The sequence below is a fragment of the Carassius auratus genome, chromosome 10, assembly GCF_003368295.1.
Source record: "Carassius auratus strain Wakin chromosome 10, ASM336829v1, whole genome shotgun sequence".
NCBI lineage: Eukaryota > Metazoa > Chordata > Actinopteri > Cypriniformes > Cyprinidae > Carassius > Carassius auratus.
Window position 1 is genome coordinate 10,718,875 of NC_039252.1, and position 24,757 is coordinate 10,743,631.

General features: G+C 37.1%; 1 protein-coding gene across 4 annotated transcripts; it reads right to left on the reverse strand.

The window, feature by feature from the left end:
• Nucleotides 1-19: 19 nt before the first annotated feature.
• Nucleotides 20-24,199, reverse strand: ehbp1l1b (EH domain binding protein 1-like 1b). 4 transcript variants are annotated; one of them, XM_026273592.1, is made up of 30 exons: nt 23,671-24,199; nt 19,910-19,967; nt 19,591-19,686; nt 19,371-19,424; nt 19,000-19,181; nt 18,145-18,284; nt 17,668-17,742; nt 16,044-16,310; nt 14,613-14,774; nt 14,230-14,385; nt 13,139-13,462; nt 12,639-12,698; nt 12,352-12,523; nt 11,183-11,860; nt 10,363-10,767; nt 9,667-10,092; nt 8,655-9,035; nt 7,609-8,337; nt 5,438-6,694; nt 4,476-4,716; nt 4,181-4,353; nt 3,533-3,581; nt 2,880-3,437; nt 2,724-2,793; nt 2,591-2,640; nt 1,750-1,870; nt 1,552-1,651; nt 1,407-1,480; nt 1,178-1,292; nt 20-1,096 (listed from the first exon to the last, which is right to left on the reverse strand). In XM_026273592.1, the coding sequence occupies exons 1-30, from the start codon at nt 23,772-23,774 to the stop codon at nt 1,009-1,011; spliced, it is 7,365 nt and encodes a 2,454-aa protein (XP_026129377.1). In that variant the 5' UTR covers nt 23,775-24,199; the 3' UTR covers nt 20-1,008. The 4 variants fall into 4 exon arrangements, with proteins under 4 accessions (XP_026129377.1, XP_026129378.1, XP_026129381.1 ...); XM_026273593.1 differs by lacking the exons at nt 13,139-13,462; nt 14,230-14,385; nt 14,613-14,774; nt 16,044-16,310; XM_026273596.1 differs by lacking the exons at nt 5,438-6,694; nt 7,609-8,337; nt 8,655-9,035; nt 9,667-10,092.
• Between the last annotated feature and the right edge of the window lie 558 nt (nt 24,200-24,757).

Here is a 24,757-nt window from a genome sequence, read left to right on the forward strand (position 1 = left end):
AAAACAGATTAAACAGAAATTCAAACAGCATCAAACTTTATTGAATAAAACATCCTAAATCTTAAAATAGGAATGAATAACATTTAAATATCAAAAAGAGTACATATGGAGAAAATACTTTTTTATATATCTATAAAACAATCCTTAAATATTTTTCATTTTGAATTAGCTTTTAAGGTTTAAAACAGAAAAATACAGAATGGCTTCATTTTATATAAAAAGCCCCTTTTCAAAAGGTATTAAACCTCTAAAGGCACTGCAATGCAAAAGAACTTTATGAATACATTCATTTGGAGAAATATATTGTCTGATGAAACATAATTTGCAGATAATACAAGACAACAGCCCAACAGAGACATTTTGGCATACCAGGAAACAACGCATTTAAATAAATAATGTAAAAACAGAAAAACTTTGGCGCAAGTCAAAATGACAAACATTACGAAGGAGAGAAAACCCTGCTTGCCTGATCAGATTGTAAGAAATATTTATTGAGCAGTTTTATTTGTTTCAGAAAAAAAAAAAAAAAAATCCTGACTTGTTGTGGGACAGAAGTCTCAATAAATATTGGATTTCTTGCAACCTACAGCATTGTGCAGGATTCTTCCCTTTTCTTATTATTTCTTGATATCAGTTCAACTGTTTGCAACCATTCAGGTGTGTGAAGGCTGTTTGTTTATTGTCCAATAAAAAAGACCTTCTTTCAGGTTTTAAGTTTTAAAGTAATATTGCTTAAAATACTAAACTCTCGACCAGTGAAACCTGGGAAAACCTTCAAAACATTGTGCAAACTTTCAATGAATAACTTGTCTGATCTAAACTGGACATGATTTGTATCCCACTGAGATGTCGCTGAGATCTTTAAGATGTTTTGAGGAAGAGCTTCACGTTTAAGCCAAATGTCTTTGAAAGTTAGAACAAGGCACACTAATGTCCTGGTGTAGTCCAAGTCATTTAGGATCGGCTCTGGTGCAGTGAGCCACAGCTCTTATAAAAAATTGAGTTTCTTTATTGAAGAACACACTTTTCCTTATTGCTGTATTTTCTACGTCTTGCCTCCAGACCTCTCTCCAGTCTCTCATCCTCCTCCAAAGCCCTGCACATACAAACACATTCAGTGCATGAGTATGTAAAGGTTCATTTCCAGTGCAACAAAACACACATTGACTAGACTCACCCTCTCTCTTTTGCATCCATGTCTCTGACCAGCTCGTCCCGCTTGTTGACCAGTGACACCAGTTCCTGTAGCAGTAGTTGTTCTCTGTGCTGTTGGGCCTTAGTTTTCTGCCATTCTGATGGATGAAATATGTCAGATAACTGAATATTTGACTATGTTCATCGCTGCTTCATGGCTGCTCAAGGTACTACTTTAATAAAAATACTTATTAACAGATTGCACGGCTTACCTTCAGTAGCCATCATGGCTCTGAGCTCTCGAGTTAGCAGCTCAAATCTTCTTTCTAAATCCTGCTCTTCTTGCCTGCAAGGATAACATCATGAATGATGCGGCTGACAGTGTGCACTGATTGTGTCTTACACATCAATACATACAGCAGCTCCAGATGGTCTTGTCTCCTGATCAGAGCATTCTTCTTGTTGACCAGCGTGAACCATTCCTGAATGAGCTTCTCTTCTTCGACTTTATCACTTCCTGTTAAAGAGATGATGCGGTATATCACGCTGTATTTCAAGAGTTAATCTGAGATCAGCTTCATTCTCTCCTTCCCTCTATATGAGTGTTCTTCTTACCGGTCTCCATGAGCTTTCTGAGACTTTTCTCCACGACTGCAGCTCTTCTGTCTATGTGCTTCTGTTCGGTTTCCAGGGCATGAAGTTCACTCAACACATACTGATTGGTATCCTGCAGACACTGGCCAGGAAGTACCACAGGGAGACATACATGAAACCAGACAAGAACAATACAGACAAAGAAAGGAAAAGACGGTGAAAAGGAATGAAGTTTGAGTGTAGTAGAGATGGATAGAGCCAGATACAGACAATAAAAAGACCAACATTGATAAGACAGAAACAGATAATGAAGAACAAAGATAATGGGGAGGAGAGGAAAGGACAGGCTTGATTTAACTAAAAGATTTACAAAAACAAGGAAATTAAACATGGGATGGTAAGAGCTTGCGAGTCAGGGGCCGGATTCTGAATATTCTTTTTAAGGATGAAGTACCTCTTAAGAATGTTTTTGCAATTCTGGAAATTCTGGATTCTGAATTCCTTTTTTTATTAAGGAGAAAATGACAAGCTTTGGTGTTATTTGACGCGTATAGGCAAAGTTTCATTGATGACATTGATGACAACATGAAATGCTAAGATATGTTTTCGGGAATAAAAAATATTAACCCTAACCTTAATCTTAAATTAGACAACAGGGAAAAAAATGTTCTATTCTTAAGAATGTTTCACAAATCTGGCCCCAGAATTAGAGAATTATGATGATTATTGTAAACTCAGAAAGATATTTTCTTAATTGACATGCAAATTGTTTTAATTTATTTTTCTTTGAAGTTTATTCAAAAATTACACTTGATGAAAGACAAAACACTCCAGCCGTCTGAAATATTGAGGGCATACTGACCATTGTCTCATTATCTGCTGATTTAACATCTTGTTTTGCTTCCTGAAGTTCTGCAAAAAAAAAAAAAAAAAAAAGAATCAATTTCCAAATTCAATCATTTTTTTGATATTAGGAAGCTGTTGAGTAAGGTTACCAGATTCAGCACTTTCTCTGGCAGCTGTTGAGCCATTAGTTCCTTCAGCTGTCAGCTCACCTTTATCTGACTGTCATAGGTTAGTAGAGAAAAGACAATTAGATCATATATTAACACACGTAAATGCAAGGAAAGGGCAAATTTGATGTCTTTGACCTCCTTTGGCTGCTCCTTGGAATCAGTCTCATCCATGGATTCACTCTTCAGGTACGACCGCCGTTTCTTCACCAGATCCGCATCTCGTATGTGGCCAAATCCTGATTTGGAAGCCACTGAGTTTGATCGTGGCGGGGCCACAGGAGTCTGCGCTCCTCTCTCTGTCTCCTTACTGGCCATCTCTTCCACCTTTCCTGCACGTTTAGTCCGAGGTGGAGGAACAAGAGCTCCATTTGGCTTACCCACAGTGTCAGTTCCCTCCTCTCCCAGTGAGTCCTTCCTGTTACTGTCTCCTGACAGTGCTCCAACTTGGAGCCTCTCTGCACAGAATTTGGCTGCTGCTTGTACATCCGCCCCTTGGTTTGGCCTGGCTACTGCATAGCTGGACTGACTGTTGTTCTGCTCTATCTGTAACACACTCAGCTCCTGCCCAGTGAAGTGTGCACGGATTTGGCACAAGTATGTCATGACTATCAAACGATCTGGCACAGAGAGAAGCACCATGTCTGAGGGCTCCAGCAGACGAGAGATTCCCAGTGATGCAAACCCGTCGAAAGCCTAAAAGAGAAGCAAAAAATGGGTAGCACAAATGATTTGATAGTTTATAGTTAAAAAATGACTTTATGTGGAACATCTGCTTAAACCATACTTACAGCTTTGTTATTTTGCTTTATGTTGTGAGGCTCCAATGCATCAAAGTCACTGAAAAACAACAACTAAGTAAATACACAATAACAAATATTTATTTTAGGTTTAATTCCAATTATTTCAGAAATAATTATCATATTATGAACAATAATAAGCTATAAATATACAATACTGATATTCTAAATGATGTCTAAATAAACGTATATGAATAAAATGCTATTACTTGATTTATTTTTTGCAATTATTTTAAGTTTATTTAGGTATCACAACATAATATTTTAAAGAATGAACAATCATTTAAATTTTTTCAATTGTGCTAAATATATATATATTTTTTTCAATTTTGCTAAATATTACATTTAACTGTTTAATTAAAATAAAGCTTTTAGAAGAGTGATGGTAGAGGTAAATTAAACAAAAAATTAGCAAATGAGCATGAACAATTAAATATCTAATATCAACCAATTTCTGTAAATTAAAATATTAGTCATTAAATGATATGGTGCAGATACAATGTGTATCACTGATTTTTTTTTTTTTTTTTTTTTGAAGCAAATCATAATTTTATAAGTCTTGTGAACATAAATTAAATACTACTAAAAACAATGAGTTTGATTTGAGCTAGGAATGGATGAAATACATCAGAAACTCACATTATCTTAGGGTGGAAGTAATGTAAGATGGCACAGAATGCCAGACCGTTACGCCAAGAGGTGCTGAAGTTTGTGATTTTTACTCCCTTATAGTTTTTAGTGATCTCTTTACACCACTCCAGCAAGGACTGACTGGAGGTCACCAAACCAGGACTGGGCAGTGGACTGGCAAACTGTATAGTGACAAATGGAAAGACCAACAAAATGAGTGTTAGACAGCATTAAGTGTTAGACAGCATTAAGATACAGTCTACGTTTTAACAGGTACTTTATATATAAGACAAATTCCACATACATCCCATCCAGGCACTGCAGAACCCTCTTTAATGGATTCGTCCATTGCTTTTACTATTGAAAGGTCCATTGGTGGTGGAATTATTTTCTTTTTACTGCGCATTGGAGGAACAATCACATGGGATGAGTCTGCAGTAGTCTGGCCATTAACCTGCATGGTGCCTGGGCTCCTAGATGGCGTCTCGCTCTCTTTAGTCTCTGGGGTTACATCAGAGGACTCCTTTTCCTGAGTATGACCAGACCTATCAAAAGGACAGAAACTGTTAGGCATGCTGACATGACTTACAAATTTTGCCATTATTATAAATAAACAATTTCTCATCATTAATTTTGTTTCACATGACATTTTTTGAATTTAAATGTCAAATTCAGTGTTAAAGTGAAAATGAAATAGTTATGCTAGGGCTTCCCGTTCTGCAATGCTTAGGATGTTTTGGGTTGATTTGAGGTTAATGAAAAGACATGCAAATACTACTATACACAATGTTATTACACTACTGCTCAGAAGTTGTAAGACATTACATATACATTAAGATTTTAAAGACATTAATACTTTTATTCAGCATTAGGATGCATTAAATTGATCCAAATTGACATTCAAAGTAAACATCCCAAATCATATTCATAAAAAAAATCCTGAATAAAAATAAACATACCACAGTTTCCAGCAGCACAAATGTATTTGGCATTTATAATAATAAGAAATGTTTCTTGAGCAACAAATCAGCATATTAGAAAGATTGGATTAATGGCTGCTAAAAACTCCAGCTTAGCCATCACAGGAAAACATGAATAAATCTTACCAACCCTAAACTTTTGAACGGTAGTGTAATTTGTGCACAGAGGTGTAAAACTTTAGGAATCAAACTTTAAAGCTGTAGATGACATTCCAGACTTCAAGTCAAAAAATATAATATGGCAAAATGAACTGAATTTTAGACATTTCACCCCACTCAAACTTACAATTCATCAGGCACTGGAGATGGTGGCTTATCCTGCTCTATTTGAGCCTCTTCACTTCTATCAATACTTAATTCTGATTCTTCCTTGTTCTCAGTTTCAGCTTCTGTTTGTGTGTTCTCTGTCTGGTTTGTGGGCTTAACAGCTGGTGTATCTGGGCACTCCCTTTCAGCTCCCATACATTCCAGCTGAATATTTTGTTCATGCTTGTTTAACTGGACATTATCATCTAAAACAGCATTTCTAGCATTGGCTTCTCTGTGGTTATTATCTATCTTAAAGCTCTCCAGTGGCACAGAGGGAGTCTGAGACTGACTGATATCAATCTTCTCATCAATCTGCTCTGGAAAAATCACTGATGGTGGAGGTCCGAGTGTTTTTGTAATCTCAGTCTGACCTAAATTTGGCCTCATCTCATCCCCAGGGGGTTTCATGCTAGACTTTACTTGCATGGGAGGAGATGGAGGAAGTTCAAAATCAGACTTGCAGGGGATCAAACGTTTTTTAGTGCGTGGAGCAGGAGCTGGCGGCTGTGTCGTCTCTTCTTCAGCCATCTGACGAATCTTTGCTAACAGAACGCTCTCCTCCGAGAGGTCATCCTCCTTTAGACTGGAACTTTCTGTACTCTTTGAGGGCTCACGGTGGCTTTCGAGTTTAGGAGAAGGAAATGGCCACGGGACCACTGAGCTCCTTGGAGAAATGTCCTTCCCGGAAACAATGTTCTCATCTACATTTATATCTTTCGGTCTTTCTGTGGCTGCCACAATAATTATTTCTGATGCCTTGGTGATAACTGGGTTGCTCTCGTTTTCCATCTCAAGTTTTGAAGTGTTGTTTGTACACATAGTTGTGGTATTGTCTCCCTCTAGTGGTGACAAGTTGTTCTCACTTGTCTCATTTGCACCATCTTTGCATATCTCAACAGTCTTTACAGCTGCTGTCTCTATAGTTAAATGTGAAGGAGTGGTTCCTTGTTCATCGCATTGTGGAACCACATGCCTTTTAGCAGCTGCAGAGCTACTATTTTGATTGATGGCATCAGGGCCGACTTCCTGTAAAGGCACTGGTGGGGGTGACTGCATACTCTTGTCTTGACATGAAGGGAGAACTTTGCTAACAGGTTTGGAAATAGTTTCCGATGGTGTAGTGTCTTTTAATATAGACCCAGATTCTGGTGGAAAGGCAGTCTGAGGTGATTCCGGTTTTTGAATGGCTGTGAAATCGCTTGGTGATATTGGCGGTATTGAGGATTCCTCTGGTCTATGAGAAATGGAACACCAGAACATGAGATCAAAATGTTGCACCTTTCCAACTGGGTAATTATAGCGTGCAAAGCTTTTTCGGTAAAATGCAATCAAGTGAAAATGGCACAATCAGTTCCAGCTCTGGTATACAAACAGCAGCATTAGCCCACAGTCACCATGTTTTCTGCTAACAATTTTTGCAAGCTTGCAGCAGCAGTTGCAAAATAGACAAAAAAAAGCTGCGAAGGTGCTGTTTGGTCCTTTTTGAAAAACCAGAGAGCCCAGAATCAATACAATAGGAACCAACACAATTTGTTTAATGCTCATATTACACACACACTACCTCTCAAATATTTGGGTTTGGTATGATTTTGCAACATTTAACACATTTAGTCACAAGGCTGCATTTATTTGATCATAAATATATAGGTAAATGCAATTTATTACTGTGATGGGAAAGCTGAATTTTCAGCATCATTACTCTAGTCTTCAGTGTCACAAGACCCTTCAAAATATAAATCACATATGCTGATTTGGCGATCAAGAGACATTTTGTTTGTAACGTCATAACTACCTTGACCCTTTATTTTGACCAATTTAATTTATCTTTGCTGATTAAAAGTACCAATAAATACTAATTGTCTTAACTGACCCCAAACTTTTGATTAGTATTGTGTCCCATCACTTAGAAGTCTAGTTGTCCTGTTTTTCAACAGGGTGACCATAGGAAACAGGACACATTAAATGCACGGCTTGATGTCAAATGCACACTCATCCAGCCCTTGTCACACACATACAAATAACGTAATGCATAGCCTAGAATGCTCAAAAGTAAGCCAGACGGAACATCGCTAAAATCAAGCCGTTCGTGTAAAGATGGTCATAAAATTGAGAGGCAGTGCAGGCAGAGGTGACGTCCCATGCACTTACCCTCCATCCATATATAGCTCAGCAGACCACACTGTTCCTAAGTCTTCCTGACCCACTTCAAATTCCAGCTCCTCCTGTGAACCCTCCGACTCTGCCATGGGCCTTAAATCTGCTGCTGTTATCTTGCCAGGCAGAAGTCCTTCATGTACATTTATTTTTGGGCTTTCATGCATTTTTATTTCCTCTAAGAATACCTTAGTCACCAGACCATCTGTTTCCAGAGTGCTAAGGTTTTGCACCTCTTTCTTAGCAGTAATGTCTTCCTCTTCCTCCAGAGGTAAGAACGGCTCTTCATTCTTCTCTTCATTTGATAGCACACTCTCAGACTTGAATTCCAGGATCATGCATTTGTCATTTCTTATTGGTGTCAGTATTTGGGTTTGTTCATTTGCTGCTTTCTGTATAGGAGGGCTTCCTTTATCTTGGGTCTTGAAATTCATAGATCCGCTCTGAGTTTCTCTGGCTGCCAGTTTCAAACACTCTACTAGGCTCATGGCTACAGGCTCGGAGGTTTGTATATCTATCTGCAACTCGCCAGAAGGTAACAAATCCTGGATTATTGATTCCTGAAGCTCATCGTCACTTGTATGCTCAATTTTGGTGTCAGAGAAGGCCTCGGGAGGGAGGATTTCAACCACAGATCCATCGTGATCATCCAAAATTGTGTCATCTTGAACATCTGCTTCTGTTGTGCTTGGCTGCTGTAGTATCGATGTCATGGTCTCATAACTACAGAATGAGGACATTTAAATATGATTACATTACATCATGATAAAACAAATTCTTTCCATTTGCAAAAGGGCTTTTTTTGATGTGACCTCCTTTTTGAATCACCAGCAAGAATTCAATCCAACTGGCAAGCTCCTACTTAAGCTAAGCTTCTCATCACTACAGGACACCATAAGTGGGGATGCAAAAGCTTCCTTGCAAATGCACAATCACACCAAAAAACAACCTTTCAGTTTTTCAGGAAAACAAAATTATAGCCATGCAGATGCCATGGCAAGAGAAGCTCTGTGCAAGCCTCAGAATCATCCCACACTTACCCTTTATACAGAACACCGAAAATCCCCCGTATGAAGCCTACAGATACCTCTTCCTGGTTAGAAACTGAGTCATGTTCCTGTATGCAGGTGTCCACGTTTCTGTCTGTTCCTACATCAAGCTCAAGGCCAAGCTTGGTTTCTAAACAGACACTGACAGTCTTCTGGTCTTCTTTAGGTCCAGCTTCAGTTGTCCAAATAGTCTCATTGCCAGTTTGCAGCGTCTTATCATCTGAATCTTTGTCTTTAGTGGTCTTCTTTTTACTGTCTTCCCTCTGGCTTTCTTTGTTGGGATTTTTATCTAGTTTGTTGTGGAAATGAGACAAGGTAAAGGAATCCCCTTGCTCCTTAGGCTTGGTTTCTGATGTTTTTTGTCCATGTTGGCTGCCATGGACCAAAAAGTGTAAGTGACAAAAATATTCTTTGGAAATCAATGTTCTCTCGCTAACATCTCAACTCCCAGCAAGTACAACAGATGTTTACTTTAGCCTCTAATAGAGATGCATTAGAAACTCAGTAAAAAAAAAAATGTTTTGGAATGTTAAAATATACAAAAATATCAATATACACAATTGATCAAATGTTTGGGATTGGTAAGATTTTTAAATATAAAATGTTCTCTTATGTTCATTTATTTGATCATTGTGAAATCCCTCATAAATCATTCTAATCTGCTGATGTGGTGCTGTATAAACATTTCTTTTTGTTATCAATGTTGAAAACAGTTTAATATTTTGTTGAAATCATTATTTTTTGATGACAAGAAAGTTCAAAAGAACAGCATTTCTTTGAAATATATTTTTTGTAACATCATAAATGTCTTTACTGTCTCTTTTGATCAATGTAATACTTCCTTGCTGAATTAATGTATTTCCTTCGTCTTTCTTCCAAAAAATCTTACAGACCCCAAAGTTTTGAACAGTGGTGTAGATTTGGACAAAACCATGCAAGCCCAGATAGTCTGAAGTCCACACAAAAGTCCATGCAGTGAGGTCAACAAACCTCATGCACTTACCCCCTATCCAGAACCTCTTTTTCTGGTATCAACTTGCCCATGCTAACACCTTCATCACTTTTTTCTTTTGTTTTCTCCTCTACTGCAGCCCATAACACACTCTCTTCCTCAATCGTGACTTTTTTCTTTAAATCACTTCCATCAGACTCTGTATCCAGAGACAGGCTGGGAGTCAGAGGGCAAATTTCCTCCAGATGCACTGATGTTCTTTTGTCCTTTTCCGTTACAGCAACAGCAGGGGAGATCACAGGAAGTGGAGGCTTCATACGGACCGGTATACTAACTTTAACAGCTTCTTTTTTCTTCTCCTTGATAGTCACAGCTTGTTGTGGTTTAAGGACAATGGAGGGTATCGGCTGTTGGGAATCTGGTTCATTTAAACTGCGATTTTCAGCATCCTTGACTTGAATAACAGCTTTTTCTTTGCTGTGAGGTAAGGAATAAGGTTTGTCACATTTTACTTACCTTGTTTCGATCAAACATTAACGAACCTTTATCCACATACATTTGCCTGCTATAACACTGGTATGCATTTGAAGCCAAGTTTATATTCAAATCATCAAAGTATGACTTGTTGAACCTCGCTCTCTTATTGACACATGAGAGCGTACAAAACCACCGAAAGACCATTTTAACACACTTGATTGTATGAGATGTGCAAGCATGCAAGCACATTTGAAACCAACTAGCTCTTACCCTGCTTCTAAAGATTTTTTTGAGGACATTTCAGCTTTATTTTCTTCTTTTGGCATCTTGTCAGGTGTTTTTTGCTTATTTATTTCTTCATTTCTTGCTTCATCCTCCTTATCTGTTACTTTCGCTTCCAGAGAACCCCAGATTGGCAGTTCTTCTTGGCCAAGTGAGTGGATCTCCACACTCTTCTGCGTTAACACTGTGTTGTCTGACTCCTTCACAATCAGCTCTGGTTTTGCTGGTTGACTGACTGCTGGAGTTTGTTCTGAGATGCATTTAAGGACTTTGGGCTCCAGGGGTTGGGGATGAATGGGAGGAAGCTCTTTGGGCAGATCTGATATTTGAGGGGAACCCGCTTTGAGGCTAACGCTAGGCCTTTCAAGTGGAATGAAGGCCATTTCATTATGACTAAGAGAATGACAGGAAAGAGAAGAATGAGACAGGAAGAAAATTGTTACAGATAAAGAAATGAAAATAATTTAGTATTTAGTAAAAACTTTAGGAAGCTCCACTACAATTTTTTTCCTGGAGAATGATGTTGATGATGTAATTCCACAGAAGTGCAATTTATTGGTCGGGGAAGAAGATATAACTATCTATTCATACTGAGGCGAGTTAGTATATTTTATACATGTTATCTCTAAAAATGTGTTATCTAGAACTGTTCATGACGCCAGGGTGAGTTTTATGTGGCTAAGTATTCAAATGAATTCCATTAGAAGACAGATAAGGGTTTAGTGAAACAGGAAGTGACCAAAGAGAGAATAGTTCCAGTTTGCCACAGTTTGGGAGTGTAATAGTACCACACGGGCAGCACACTCACCTTTCCTGGATAGTTAAAGTCTTGTCCAGATGATCCTTATGGGACTGTTTCTCTGTCAAACTACTGTTGGATTTAGATTTAAGGACTTCTTCCACCCCCACTTGGCTTTTTTCCCTTGGAAGATCTATAGGGTCTTGCTTTAGAGGTGATGAGCTGGATAAAATGTTATGGATACTGTGATCTGTAGGGGTAACCACAGTTGAGGCTAATTTCTTGATTATCTTGTCCTCATCTGACTTGTTGAGGTTGGCACCAAGCAAAGCACCCTTCACATTCTGTATGTTCTGTTCCTCTTTTGGAGAAATTTCCCCTGCTAATTCAATTTTTGTGTTTTTTGGTTGCTTTAGTAAGTCGTCATCGGTTTGAACCAGGCTAGACTGCATTGGCTGTTCAATGTCAGTTTTAAGTGGCTCTTTGTCAGGGTGTTCGCCAACAGTAACATCTTGAGAAGTTATGATCACTTTATCGAAATCGGCCACTTTAAAATCTGTCTCTTCCTCAGCCAGTGGCGGTTTCTCTGCAATAAAAGCTTGATTTTTCTTCATATGAGTGGAAACTGATGAGGAAGCTGTTGTTGCTGGAGCTGAGAATGGGTGTGGAGGAGGGACAGTCATAATGTCCAGTTCCTCAGATCTGGGAGCTTCCACAGGCTGTACTCCAGATGACTTAGGCCCAAGACTGGGAGACAAAGATACTTGGTGTCAAAGGTGGCAAAAAATGGGGTGAGATGCCAAAGCACGGCAGTTTTTGGCAAGCTTGGATGCAGCATTTCCTTAGAGAGAGCAATGTTAGTGGCGAGGAAACAGGACAAACAAGATAGATGCAGAACTGAAGTGGTGAGGGAAAGCAATAAAGAGTTTAAACATTTGCACAGTGTAAACTGACAGCTGGTGCAGGCAAATGTCATGGTCTGTTTAAAATAGGCTTATCACAAGGCCATGCATTTCCCTGTTGTTATTAAGGAACCGTTTTTCTTATTAAATATGTTATATTTGGATTTGTGTCCAAAACACTTTCATACAGAAACAAACAATGTACTAAATGCTGATTACACCTCTGCAAATCAGACTGCAGAGGTGATATTATTTTTTTTAATTTAATGATAATAGTAATTGATGTTAGTGTATCATGCTTGATGCCAGAACAACTAATCATTTTTAAGTGCTCACCTTTTTACAGCCGTGGCAGGTTTGAGCTCTTTTCTTTCAGTGCTGATGGTTTCAGGTTGACGTAGGGAGGAAGGAGATTGTTGATTAGCAATGCTAATGCTGCAGACAGTTCGAGAAGAACGATGCTGCTCTGTTTTGGGCTCTGAGTTCTTTAGATCTTCAGCAAGTATATCTGTTGACCATAAACGCAAACTGAATTAAAATGAGTCTTAATCTATTCTACTCTCAATTATTTTCAGCTCATTTACTTCATCAATGACACAAGTAAAGAATACTTAATTATTCACCTTGTAGAAACGGGTTTGTTTGATCCTCTTCTGTAAGTGTGTTGAGCTCCCTGGGTATCTCTGAAAAACAGTAAATATACAATAATTTTATATCATTTTTATTAATGTATAATGGGTTTTATTCTGTTTTGATTGTTAATTTCATTTTTAAAGACAATTTTTAATCTGAAATGACACGAGTGACCGAGGTTGTCATAGAGTTTTATGCAAATAAGCAGTAATATCTGGAGAGAGATTTTGGACCAATGAGAGTTCCCTGTGGGTGGGACTATCCAGCACGACATGAACGACGTAAATTAAAGCAAATAACAAAATATAGTCTAATACTGTATATAGTCTACATAATCTAGTCAACTGAAGTGGTTGATAGTTACGATACAACCTATTAATTACAGATGTGATGTAATCGCAAAATAAGTCTCCCAATACACCATAACTCTTAGACCTATCACCAATCACATTAGTTCTTATTACTGCATCTTTTAATAGGCAGTTAATACCTGAGCGAGTAGAAGAAGATTGAGTTGAACAGCAGGGAGCAGCTGTGTTGGCATCAGTGGTTGACAGTGCAAGAGCAGAGCTAGAGGAAGAGTCAGCTGCTGGAGTAAAAGAGGCAGGTAGAGGTTTGCTAATGGGGTAAGAGACAGGGACAGAGGGAGGTAGAGGTGGCTTGGGGAGTTGACTAGAAGTGCAAGATGTTTCGCACAGAGCTTCAAGATCCGGTCTGCTCAGCAAAGGAACATGGGTCAGAGATTCATTTAGAGGGACACTGAAGAAGGGAGATGTAGAAACATCCATCGTCTGTTCATTTAGCTGTGTAGATACTGTGAGGGAAAGACATGCACACATGCATGTATATATTTCAGAAACATATGGTATGTTTATATATTAAATACATTTACATATAAATTATATTAATATATTTATATAGATGTAAATATTTTCTAAAAACATACTGTATGTGTGTGTATAGTAAATATACACGGTAAACACATATATTACGTAAACAATTTTTTTATTTTGAATGCGATTAATTGCAATTAATCATTTGACAGCACTAATATATCTAAAAGAAGCAAAACAGGAAGTTTTTAGAATATTAGATACATTAACAGGCATTACTTGATCAAGCGTTAGAGGTTCAGTTTGAAATATGTATTGTGAAGTTTTTAAAATTTGGTGCAAATATAGATGTTAACATCAGAGCAGGGGCTTTCCAACATTTTCAAAGACAACCAAATATGATGATCCCCTTGCGAGGGACCCTTTCTAAAATATAAAGGCAGCCTTATACTATTTAATAAAAATATTACTATATGATATCATGTAATATTAACCAGACAAAACTGTAAAAAGACCAAATGAAATGATTGTTTGAAAAATTTAATAATTGGCTTCTCTATTGTATCACACTAAAGCTAATTATTTTTAGTTTTTAATCATTTTTTGCAGATGAGTTTTTCTTAATGTTAAAAAATGTATGCTTTCATTTTTAATTTGTATGATTTCTGACCAGTCTTTAGAAAGCGGGACTGTACTTTAGTACTGCTGCTTCTACTGTTTACATGCAGTCTGAAGGATTTCTCAATACCTGGCACAGTGCCAGCAGATGGACTCTTAAGTGTGTCAGAGAGAGAGAGGGAAGACGTTTTGGGCTCGAGCAGGGGGACAGGAGTGGGGGATACAGGACGAGTACTGGGGACAATCTTGGGCTTAAAAACATTGGTGCGAGGTGCTCCAAAAGAATCTGAGACAGAAATGCAATGACACCAAAAAGGACGCAGACCATGTGAAAGAAGATTAGTCAGAGATGCAGCAAAAGTGAGAACAAGAGAGACGTGGTTAAGAGGAAATGAATCTGACTTCTCCAAAAGCAATTTTAAAGAGTCAACATACCGTTCCTATTAGAATTTTAAGAAACATACACTGAATTGGCATGTAATCTTTAAATGTTTAGGAATCAATATTCTGTACCTTTCAGGAGCACAGTGGGAGGAGAGGGAGAGTGAGAGAGGAAGGGATCAGAAGGAGAGGAAGGAGAAGTCTGAGGGAGTTTGAGCAGAGGATAGTCAGGGGTCACGGGACCCTCCAGAGGGGCCTCGGAGCCTGACAGTCTTCTTTGAAAGGACACAGGAGCTGGACACAATCACAGAAGGAAAAATAGACAGAGAAACTAGACAAGAAGTTCAGGCTTTGTTGAGAAATACACAGATGCATAAGCACTTTAACAATGGTAATTGTTTGCCTGGGTGAGGTTTGTAAAATAATATTTGCATGGACCTTCTGTGAAAAAAATCATCCATGTGCATGGCAGTGAATTCACACTGCAGCTAAATATGACTGTCACTCTTCTCTGGTCTTCTTAAATGCGGTTATCACACTTCAGACTTTGCAATTTGTCTGTGGCCATAGTGATTTTCAGTTCTCAATTTTCGGAAAGAATTTGTTTTACGCCACATACCCACATAACAGCCCTACAGCACTTCATCTGATCAAAGAGATTTTCAAAACAACATTTTCGCCAAATCCTCCATGTAAACACAGAGGTGATGACTCAGATGGGAATGAAATCAGAACCACATCCCTTGTGTTTGTCAAAAAAAACAGTAGTTCGTTTAGCCAGAACTTTGCTATTGGGTGGTGAGAGAAAAATACAGATAAAATCACAGACTAGCACCAGTAAATGTGGAAATGACATCACTTCCGTCAAGTGACATCACATTTCAAGTGAAACAGTTACCATTAGGGTAGGGCTTTAAAGAAAAGGAAGACTAACAACATGCTAAAGTAAACAACATGCTAAAGTAAACACTACCTTTCAAAAGTTTGGGGTCAAGAATAATTTTTTTATGTTTCTAAATATGTCCCAAGTCTATGCTCACCAACACTGCATTTAATTAAAATTTAGAAATATTTAGACAATTTAAAATAACTGTTTTCTAATTGCATATTTTGAATAAAATTAACAAATTTTCTGTGATGGCAAAGCATTCTAATTTGCTGATTTGCTGCTCAAGAAACATTTCTTATTAATATTGAAAACAGCTGTGCTGCTAATATTTTTGAAGAAACTATGATATAGAATTCTTTGTTGTATAGAAATAAAAATATTTTATAACATTATAAAAGTCATTACTATTATTTTTGATCAATTAAATGCATCTTGCTGAATAAAATGAATTAATTTCTTTGAAATTATCTCTCTGACCATAAACATTTTAATGGTAGTGTAGCTGAGATTGTGATTGTATTAGAAAAGAGGAACTCAAACCTCTATTTGAAGGCTGTGCACACAGTTGCCACAGAAGCAGTATGACCGTTTATACAAATAACTGTAGGAATGCAACCTAGGTACCAAATGATATTGCTGATTCCAGCGGTTAAATTTAAGTCTATCTTTAATACCTGAGCCTGGGGATGGCAGGAAGACTTTGGGCAATGCTGGAGGGAGCAAACCACAAGCATTTTGCTCTGTGTGTGAGTCAGGTGGAGCCTGAGGCTGGGAAATGGGTGGTGGACGTGGTGGTCTGGAGCGGGCGGGTGAGGGCATGGTGCGAGGGGTTGGACTGGGTGGGGTGGGTAATGGTGGACGTGATGTCAGGTCAGGGTTATGAACAGTGCCAGGCACCTGGTATGAGAGGACACCACCAGCAGGCCTGTCCTTACCACTGACTGAGGTTAAGATGGTGAAAAATGGTGGAAGCAGGACAGCAAAAGAAAGAAAGAGCAGAGGGAAAGGGATGAAGCAAAAGAGAAAGAGGTTGCAACTTCATAAAAGACATTAAAAGGTTCACCCACTCACCCCCCCCCCCCAAAAAAAAAACCCACAAATCATTATTTTCTCACCCCCATTTTATTCCAAACTTGTATGCTGTTATTTTTCTGTGTAACACTAAAGGGGAAAACAGTCAAAAAATGGTGCTGTTTAATAGTTTTCTGTAATTTGTGATACATATTTTCAAGAATTAAATTGAATTAGATTGAACTTTATTGTCAGTATGTAGCGTTTCAGTACAGAGCTAATGAAATACAGTTACCATCTAACCAGAAGTGCAAGAATATAGTGTTTCATATACATACAAGTGCAGAGCAAGGGAAGCTATGATATACTGAATGTACAGTGGAGTTGCTATATACAGTATTAAGCAGAGTATGTATAGAACATAAATAGGAATGAATGTAGGGATTATATGTACATTATGAACACCAGCAACATCAGAACAGTGATAATAAATACAGTTGGATGATTGTGCAATAGTTTTGTTAAAGAATGTATTCTATCCAAAGTAATCAGTAGTGCAATAATATTTTTATAGAAATAGTTACTGTGCTATGCTAATTGTACTGTTCCAAAATGAATGCACTCTTGCTGAATTAAATATGTTCTTCAACACGGAAGTGTACTTTAATTACTTTAGTTAGAGAATGTGAATGTAAAGCCCGAAGGCATTACTTTGATGTTATTTAAGTTATGGAAATTGTCACTCCAGTGACATGTAATTTGTGTCATTTTTGGTAAAAATTATGCATTGTTCTAAAATAATTGAATTAAATCGAATTGAAACCCAATTTCAGATTTTACATGAATTAAAGAATCGTAACTGAATTGTTTTCAGAACTGAAATATTTACAATCCTACTGGCCACTATGTTTTGTTAGGAAAATTTAACAATTGTAAAATTCCATTTGTGTTCCAGGAAAAATAACATAAGGGTGAGAAATAATGATTTTTGGAGGGGTAAGCTACTCCCTTTAAATTATAATTTAATAGCTCAATGAAATTCATGATGAAATGCAAGTCAAAGCAATGCAGGACAAAGGATGAATGTGATAATCATATGCAACAAAACCACATCAGTGAAAATCCATAATACTGAAACATTTTAGTAAGACGTCATTTAATGGAAATAATTAATCAAATGTGGATTCATAGGAAGTAAAAAGATATGAAAATGATCAGTGCTGTGATTAAAATGAAAAGACTGTAAAGAAGGAATTTGCAAAGAACATAAGTAAAGGTTTCTGTTACCTATTGCTGAAGGGATCTTTAGAGATGCAGGTCTCTTTTCATGGGAGTGTGTTGGTCGAAGAGGAAGATGGGGTGCTGACAGTGAGAGAAAGAGAGAAGGAGAAGTTGTAGCATGTGAGGAAGTAAGGGTTACTGTAGTTAGATAAAAGAAACATGCATCATTAGTGATTCATGCAAGTCCTGTGTAAGTGGACAGAGGAATAAGGATGCAAGATAAAGAATACAGTAAAGTGTTTTATCTATACAGTGGCTCATAAAATCTGAGACCACTGAATATGCATTTACAGTACTCTTTAGCATTTGTATAACGCTTTACAATGTTTAACTCTTCAAGTTTTCATTCCAAATAATCAGCATGACAATAGTGCAGAATCTAAAATATGTATTCTTCATCGATGTTTTGGATTTCTCAGAATCCTAAAAGTTTATTTCCAAGTATAAATTTGACCTTGAATCCCAGATTTATTTTTTAAATACCTGGCACTGCAGTACTGAGATTAACACCGGTGCTAGATCTTTTATCCTCTTCTTCATCACTCTCATTAAAGTCATCTAGGTTCCCAATATCCGTTGGCTTTACACTCATCAGACTGGCAAGACTTTGCATGTCCTCGTCCCTATGGAAGAAAACAATTTGTCAAGAGGTACATATACATGACTTCATTGAAAAGGCTGTGAAAACTTTACAGTGTGAGTAATGTATGTGTCTTCATTCCCAGTCAGTCAGCCATAGTAAGCTTGCCAGACTGTGATATGCTTTCCCTCATGCGCAGGAGACACCTACAGTAAATGTCTGAGATTGACTTCTGTTACTTTATTATAATCCTGTGTTTTTATTTCTGGATGAAAAGTGGTATTGTACCCACCATTATGGGCTGTTGGTTTTATTTAAATCGATACATGTATAGTTTTAGAGGCTTATTAACAGGTTATTTGATAGATGTTCTAATGGAAATTAGACATATAATTATATTGTATTACTTTATTCTAATGCTCTACAATTATGCTCAAAAGCTCACATGGAATTATTTTAGATGCTCAGGCTGTGATTTGAGAGTTCGCTGTATTGTTTTGGAACATTCTGCTCTGCTTCTTGACCTGAAGATGTCAGGGAAGAAACCCTCGGCAGTGTTGAACAGCAAACCCCTGACCGGAGAGGCAGCCACTTCTCTTTTTAGATTCAAAATGCACAGTGCACTCCAAATATTTGTAACTGTAATCAAGTTTCGGTGCAGTCACAATTACATTAATCAATGATTAAATCTACATTATCAAACACCACTTGAAAAGTGCAATAACTTCTTGAAAAAGAGCTCCATGTGGATGACTCACGTAGCTTTCCCCTCCTTGAGGAACACACAGGATAAGGAGAGCTTCAGCGTGGCCTCCACCACCTTAACCGACAGAGGCTTCATTTTGAGCATCAGGTCCGTCTGTGAGTGTGTGGCACTGGCAAACTTCTTCAAGTTCAAGTCCACAGACGCCAGAACTTTCCGACTGCCCTTTGCTGTCTCCTGTAGAACATCAGAGAAGGTCAATGAAGTTTAATTTAACTAGTAGAATAACACATTGTGTTTTTTTTATTTCATTTCCTACAGTAAAATAATTTCAAATAATTGAAGAATTGTTTCACATAAATCATATATATATATTATTAATAAAAAACATTCAAAGAAATTTCACCATGATTTGAATAAACTCACATTTTCTATGAAAAATGTCCACTCTTTGTCTTCGAACTCATCCGCATGTGGGTCCTGTCAAACAAAACCATGATTAAAATTTACTGACAAAAATTATAGTTCAGCATCTATCAGTCACGCATTTATTCTTAACAAGCTGATTATTGCATATATATATTTAATTAATGGAATATACTCTATATATTGTATAGATAAAAATTAACTGTGACAGATGTCCTACCCTGTAGAGTGTGACGGAAATGTCTACATTCTCAGGTACAGGCCACACCACCATTCCCCTGTAGGGGTTCTTGATGCCTGGCTGCCATGAATGAAGCTGATGAGAAAATAAAAAATAATGTCAGTCATAATAATACATATTGTACAGCAGTTGTAATCATTGTAAATAACATTTTGTTTTACATGATCATTTAATCACTAGCTTTCAAACACTTGCAAATAATTTTCTGAAAATTATCTGGGGGGAAATTTTGATTAATTAATTAAAACATTAATGAATCTAAAATAATATTAGTCCAAATATTTTATTTGACAGTTACCTTCGAACAAATGCGTCTGTTCCTCCGTGTCCACACCACTCTCAGTTTGTCTGGTTGCCTATATAATTATTTAAAAAGAGAGTTAGTTGAGTGGGAACTTACAAGTTCAATGATATGCTTGGTCCTTTAATTACTATTGATGAAGACATCTACAGTAACTCTATCTGTGTGTGCTTAAAATATCTGGATATAAATATAAAGCCTATACAAACTGATCTTGAAAGAGCCACTGTGGCTTTTCTGGTGTGTGTCTGCAAAAAGCTACAGGCAGTGTAACAGATCTTGTGATCTTGTCTCCCAGTTTTACCCCAAGGCAGAAAGGAATCAATAAATGCTGCCAACTGTTTCAATCCCCACACAAAACAAGAGCACATGATGCAAGGCCTTGCATACAAGACACATCCAAACTAAAGAAACTTCTTGTTCACAAACAAGTACACAAGCTCATATGATCGATTGAGAAACTTTCTGTTTTGCAAGATAACCAAGTTTTAATTTGTCTTGTACTGGAACATATGGAATCTATTACTTTTCCTGCCATGAATTGCTACCTATGCTATGTAAAAACATTAAATAAACAACGTTTAAAAGAGTTCCTGTCTGTTTATTGTGGGCACACCACCATACAGACCTAGACAAGTGTTATATCTGATATAAAGGACATTATGATGACATACCCAACAAAAATGCAAATCAACGTGCAGCTTAAAACAAATAAATGGAAATGACTTGTACCAGGTTTGCAATTTACATGTATGCATTTGGTTCTTAAATAAACTTGCCCTTTAATAGTGAATTGTTAAAGTGAGCCCATTGTACACTTCTGAGCTGTTCAGTCAATGTCATGCTCGCTGCATTTACATTATATATAAATATATATTATATATAATTAAATATATATATTATAAATTATATATACATTTTTTAATGTATAATCTCTTATGCTGACCAAAGCTGCATTTAATCCAAATACTGTAAAAACAGTAATATTGCTAAATATGATTACAATTTTAATTAAATGTTTTCTATTTTAATACATTTTAAAAGTGTTTTTTTTTTTTTTGTAGAAAATCATTCAATATTCTGATTTGATGCTCAAGAAACATTTCATAATATATTCACAGCTGAACAGGTTCACATTCACAGTTAAAAACAGCTTCATATTTTCGTGGAAACCATGAGAATTATTTCAGGAGTTCAAATGACCAGCATTTATTTGAAAGACAAACCTTTAGTAACATTATAAACATCTTTAGTGTCACTTTTTAGCAATTTAATGCATCCTTGCTTAACAAAAGTATTCAAAAAATTAACTGAAATAACACTAATACTTAAAACATAACCGACTTTCAAACAGTGGTGTATTAACTCTCTCATGATGTTCCATTTTCTACATGAAACACAAAATTATGATTCACTCTGTTCATCACACAAAGCTATTACATAGCTTCAGAACATTTGGAATATAGTATATGAATCGCATCACATGAAACACTTTTATCATACTTTTATGGTGCTTTTGGTTCCTTTTTAAAGCCCCTGTTTATTCTAATTGCATGGAAACTCATGGCCAGTGCATGATTTCTACTTTATCATTTCATAAAAGAAAGTCAAACATGTTTAATGGGGAACATTAAATAGTATCCCTTTAAACACATTAAAATTATTCTTAATAAATGGGACCCATACGTAAACGTCATAGTCCTTCAGTGATGTTCACACTCACGTTTGCAAAGGTAAGCTTAATATGTATGTCAGCGGCAGCATGAACCGCTGCACAAAGAGAAGCAAGACCCAGCTCTTACTCAAGTTACAGCTAGTAATAGCAACAGGGCAGAAGGGTCTAAAAGGATAAATTGGGGGAGAAGAGAGGGCCATGGGTAGAGCACGGATGGACGTAAAAATAGACTGCCGGCCTGGCCGGAAAAATTTGTCCTTTTTCAGTCCTTTTTCTTTAATTTTCTTTCTAAAATGCAGTTCTTCTTTTTCATGTCACTTTGACACGTGAAACACATGTCACAGATAAACACACATGCTCACGCACAGTTCAAGTTATATTACCCTATCAGAAGCTCAACCGTTGTGTCATCTTTCAGCTGTCTAATATCTGAAGCTCACACCCTTCTCAGCTATGGCATAACATCAACAGACTTTGACCCACTGGCAGTATATGAAAATCACAGCTGTACTGTAAATCATCTCACAAGATGATTCGTGCAAGATCTGACGTTCTTTTATTCATTTCTCCTTTTGAAACACTCTAACTGCTCTATTGCTTTTAAAAAGTCATACTGCAATACACATGTATAGGTCAGCAAAAGAAATTGTGAAGCTGTGGCAAAGATACAGGACGTTCTTTCCTCATAGTGTTTGTTGCAAGAGAATCTAGGACTTTCCACGTCAGCCGGAAAGCTCATTAGGTGATAACAACAATTACAACTGCTCAGGTTTATTATTAACCTAACCTTTCTTTCCGACAACAATGTTGAAAGGTTAAATATGTATTAGTATTAAATTACAAAGAATGCCATCAGTAAATAATCACCAGTAAAATGATGCAGGCTGTCTATGATGGAGATAAATCTCAGATAGTGTTTAACATTAGGAAAAAATGACTATGAGCGTTTCAGTTTCTCCTACAAGCCATTGCATAACGAAGGGTTGCTTCATTTACCAGGCCATGACTTGTTCAGAGAATAATGCCAATAGTCAATTTCACCAAAATGATGAAAACTTTCAGTTTAACGTAAGCGCCCTTGTGCACTGTGAAATATGTATATTATTGTGTATATTGTGTGTACACTTTGAATAGTGGGTATTCTGTATCTTATATTGTCTCATACTGTCTGTCACTACATAACTGCAATGTATTTTGTTTGATTGGAAAACAACATCTTTCTCAAATCCAATCATGCTGTCTTTGATCAGAGATAAGGACAGATAGATAAAGGCACGTGTCAGTAATGAATGAGAGGAAAGAAACACTCCGTTAGTGTCAACAGCTGTCTCTTGATCAAGAGCCAGGACAGAGCGTCTCTAGTCAGAGACAGCAGTAATTCAATTACTAAATTCTCTCATCTTAACAAGTATTATACTGTATACTTCCCAAGTATGAACTTTTAGAAGGAAGAATGAAATCGAAATTGAAAACAAATCAAATATATTGCATAAAACATAATTTGACTTGTAACGTGTTAAAAAACAGCAGTAAAATATTTTATGAAGTATGTCATGTTCCTGGCTTTTTAAGGGGGAAGTCATGAGTAATGCTCGTTTTAAAGCTCTCACATATAATACATGAATAAAACATAACCGAACAATGACAACACCTAAACAGAAAGGAAAAGCAATACCACCCAGTTTAAAACACTGAAACATTATATAGATGCCGTCGACACAATAAACAGTTTATAGGAGTCAGCGAAATAAACTTAAATGAAGCAGCAGCACTTAATTCAGCTTAGGTGAATATGATGGATGTTCGTAATATCTTCAGTGTTGACAGCACGAGTGATGGAGGCGGAAGTGGATGGGGTGGGCGATTACTGTCAACGTTCTCCACTATATTTCAAATAGGCTACGTCCCTAAAATCGACAGCTGCGTTAATTGTTCTATTCACAATCATTTACAAAAACAGCGCAACAATAAAATAAGATAGAGTGTGTGTGCGCATGGTGCTGTTTCAGTCAGAAGAACCGCCCTTCAGCACTGCGTATTTAGGAAGCACACGCGCTATAACGGAAAAGAAATCATAACTTACCATTTCTTTGTACATTCCAGAACAAGTTCTTGATACGAAGCCACGAACTGAAATTTAGTGGCCTTTTTGCCAACTCTTTGTAATCTTTTCCACACTGAAGTCATTCTTCTGTAGAAAATGCAGTACTATCCGCGAATGAAGTCAGGCGCATGGAAATTGTATTTTTACAGTCCCGCCAGTGGACAAAAAGTAAAAAGTCCTCAAATAGATGGCTGTCAAGTGGCTCGTGAAGTGAAATGTTCCTGCTGAGGAGCACGAGCTGCACCTCATGCGGCTCAGTACCACCGAACTGTCGCCTTCGAGTAAAGACCATTTACGGAAACTACTGCATCACGTTACACACCCCAGCGAGAGAATCCCCGTGTACTGCCATTAGTTGCCTTGGTGCAAAAATCAACAACATTTGTGCGTAAAGAATCTGTAGACTTAATTGGTTTTCTGTTATGGAGCTTCACGCGATACGAAATGCTTCTAAAAAGCAGCTGTCTGACAGTGAACTGATGAAAGTGGATGTAGAAGTGCAAGAGTACTGTAGGTGGGAAGGGTTATGCAAACACGTCTATGATGCAGCAGTATGCAACCTCCCTCACTGTATTCAGTACAGTACTAAAGGTACAGTTGACATGACAGGTCAGGGGTTACATCTAGTCAGCTAGGGTCAAAGGAGGATGCACTTTATAATTATGCATCAAAATAATTAACATATTTTGGTTGCAAAATTACAGATAGAGTTAAAAAGTTCAATTTTGGAGAAAGCAGCTTAAAACAAGCTCAATTATTGGGGAATTATTTGCAATACAGTTGCTAATAACTTTTGACCAGAAGGTGGCATTCTGAAATAAACGCTCTTTGATGGGTTTGCAAAAGTAGGTGAAATCTAAATGCTGGATTTGCCCAATAAAAATTAGTAAAATGTGACTCTAGAACAAAATAATCCAAAGGTATGAATATATTTATCTTATATTTATATTTATAATTATATTCATATTAAGGTTGCAATGACAATCTGATAAACGTAATCTTCTTTAAACATATGGTTCTATTGACTTCCATAGAGTTTTGTGCAACAAGAAAATGCTTCAAACTA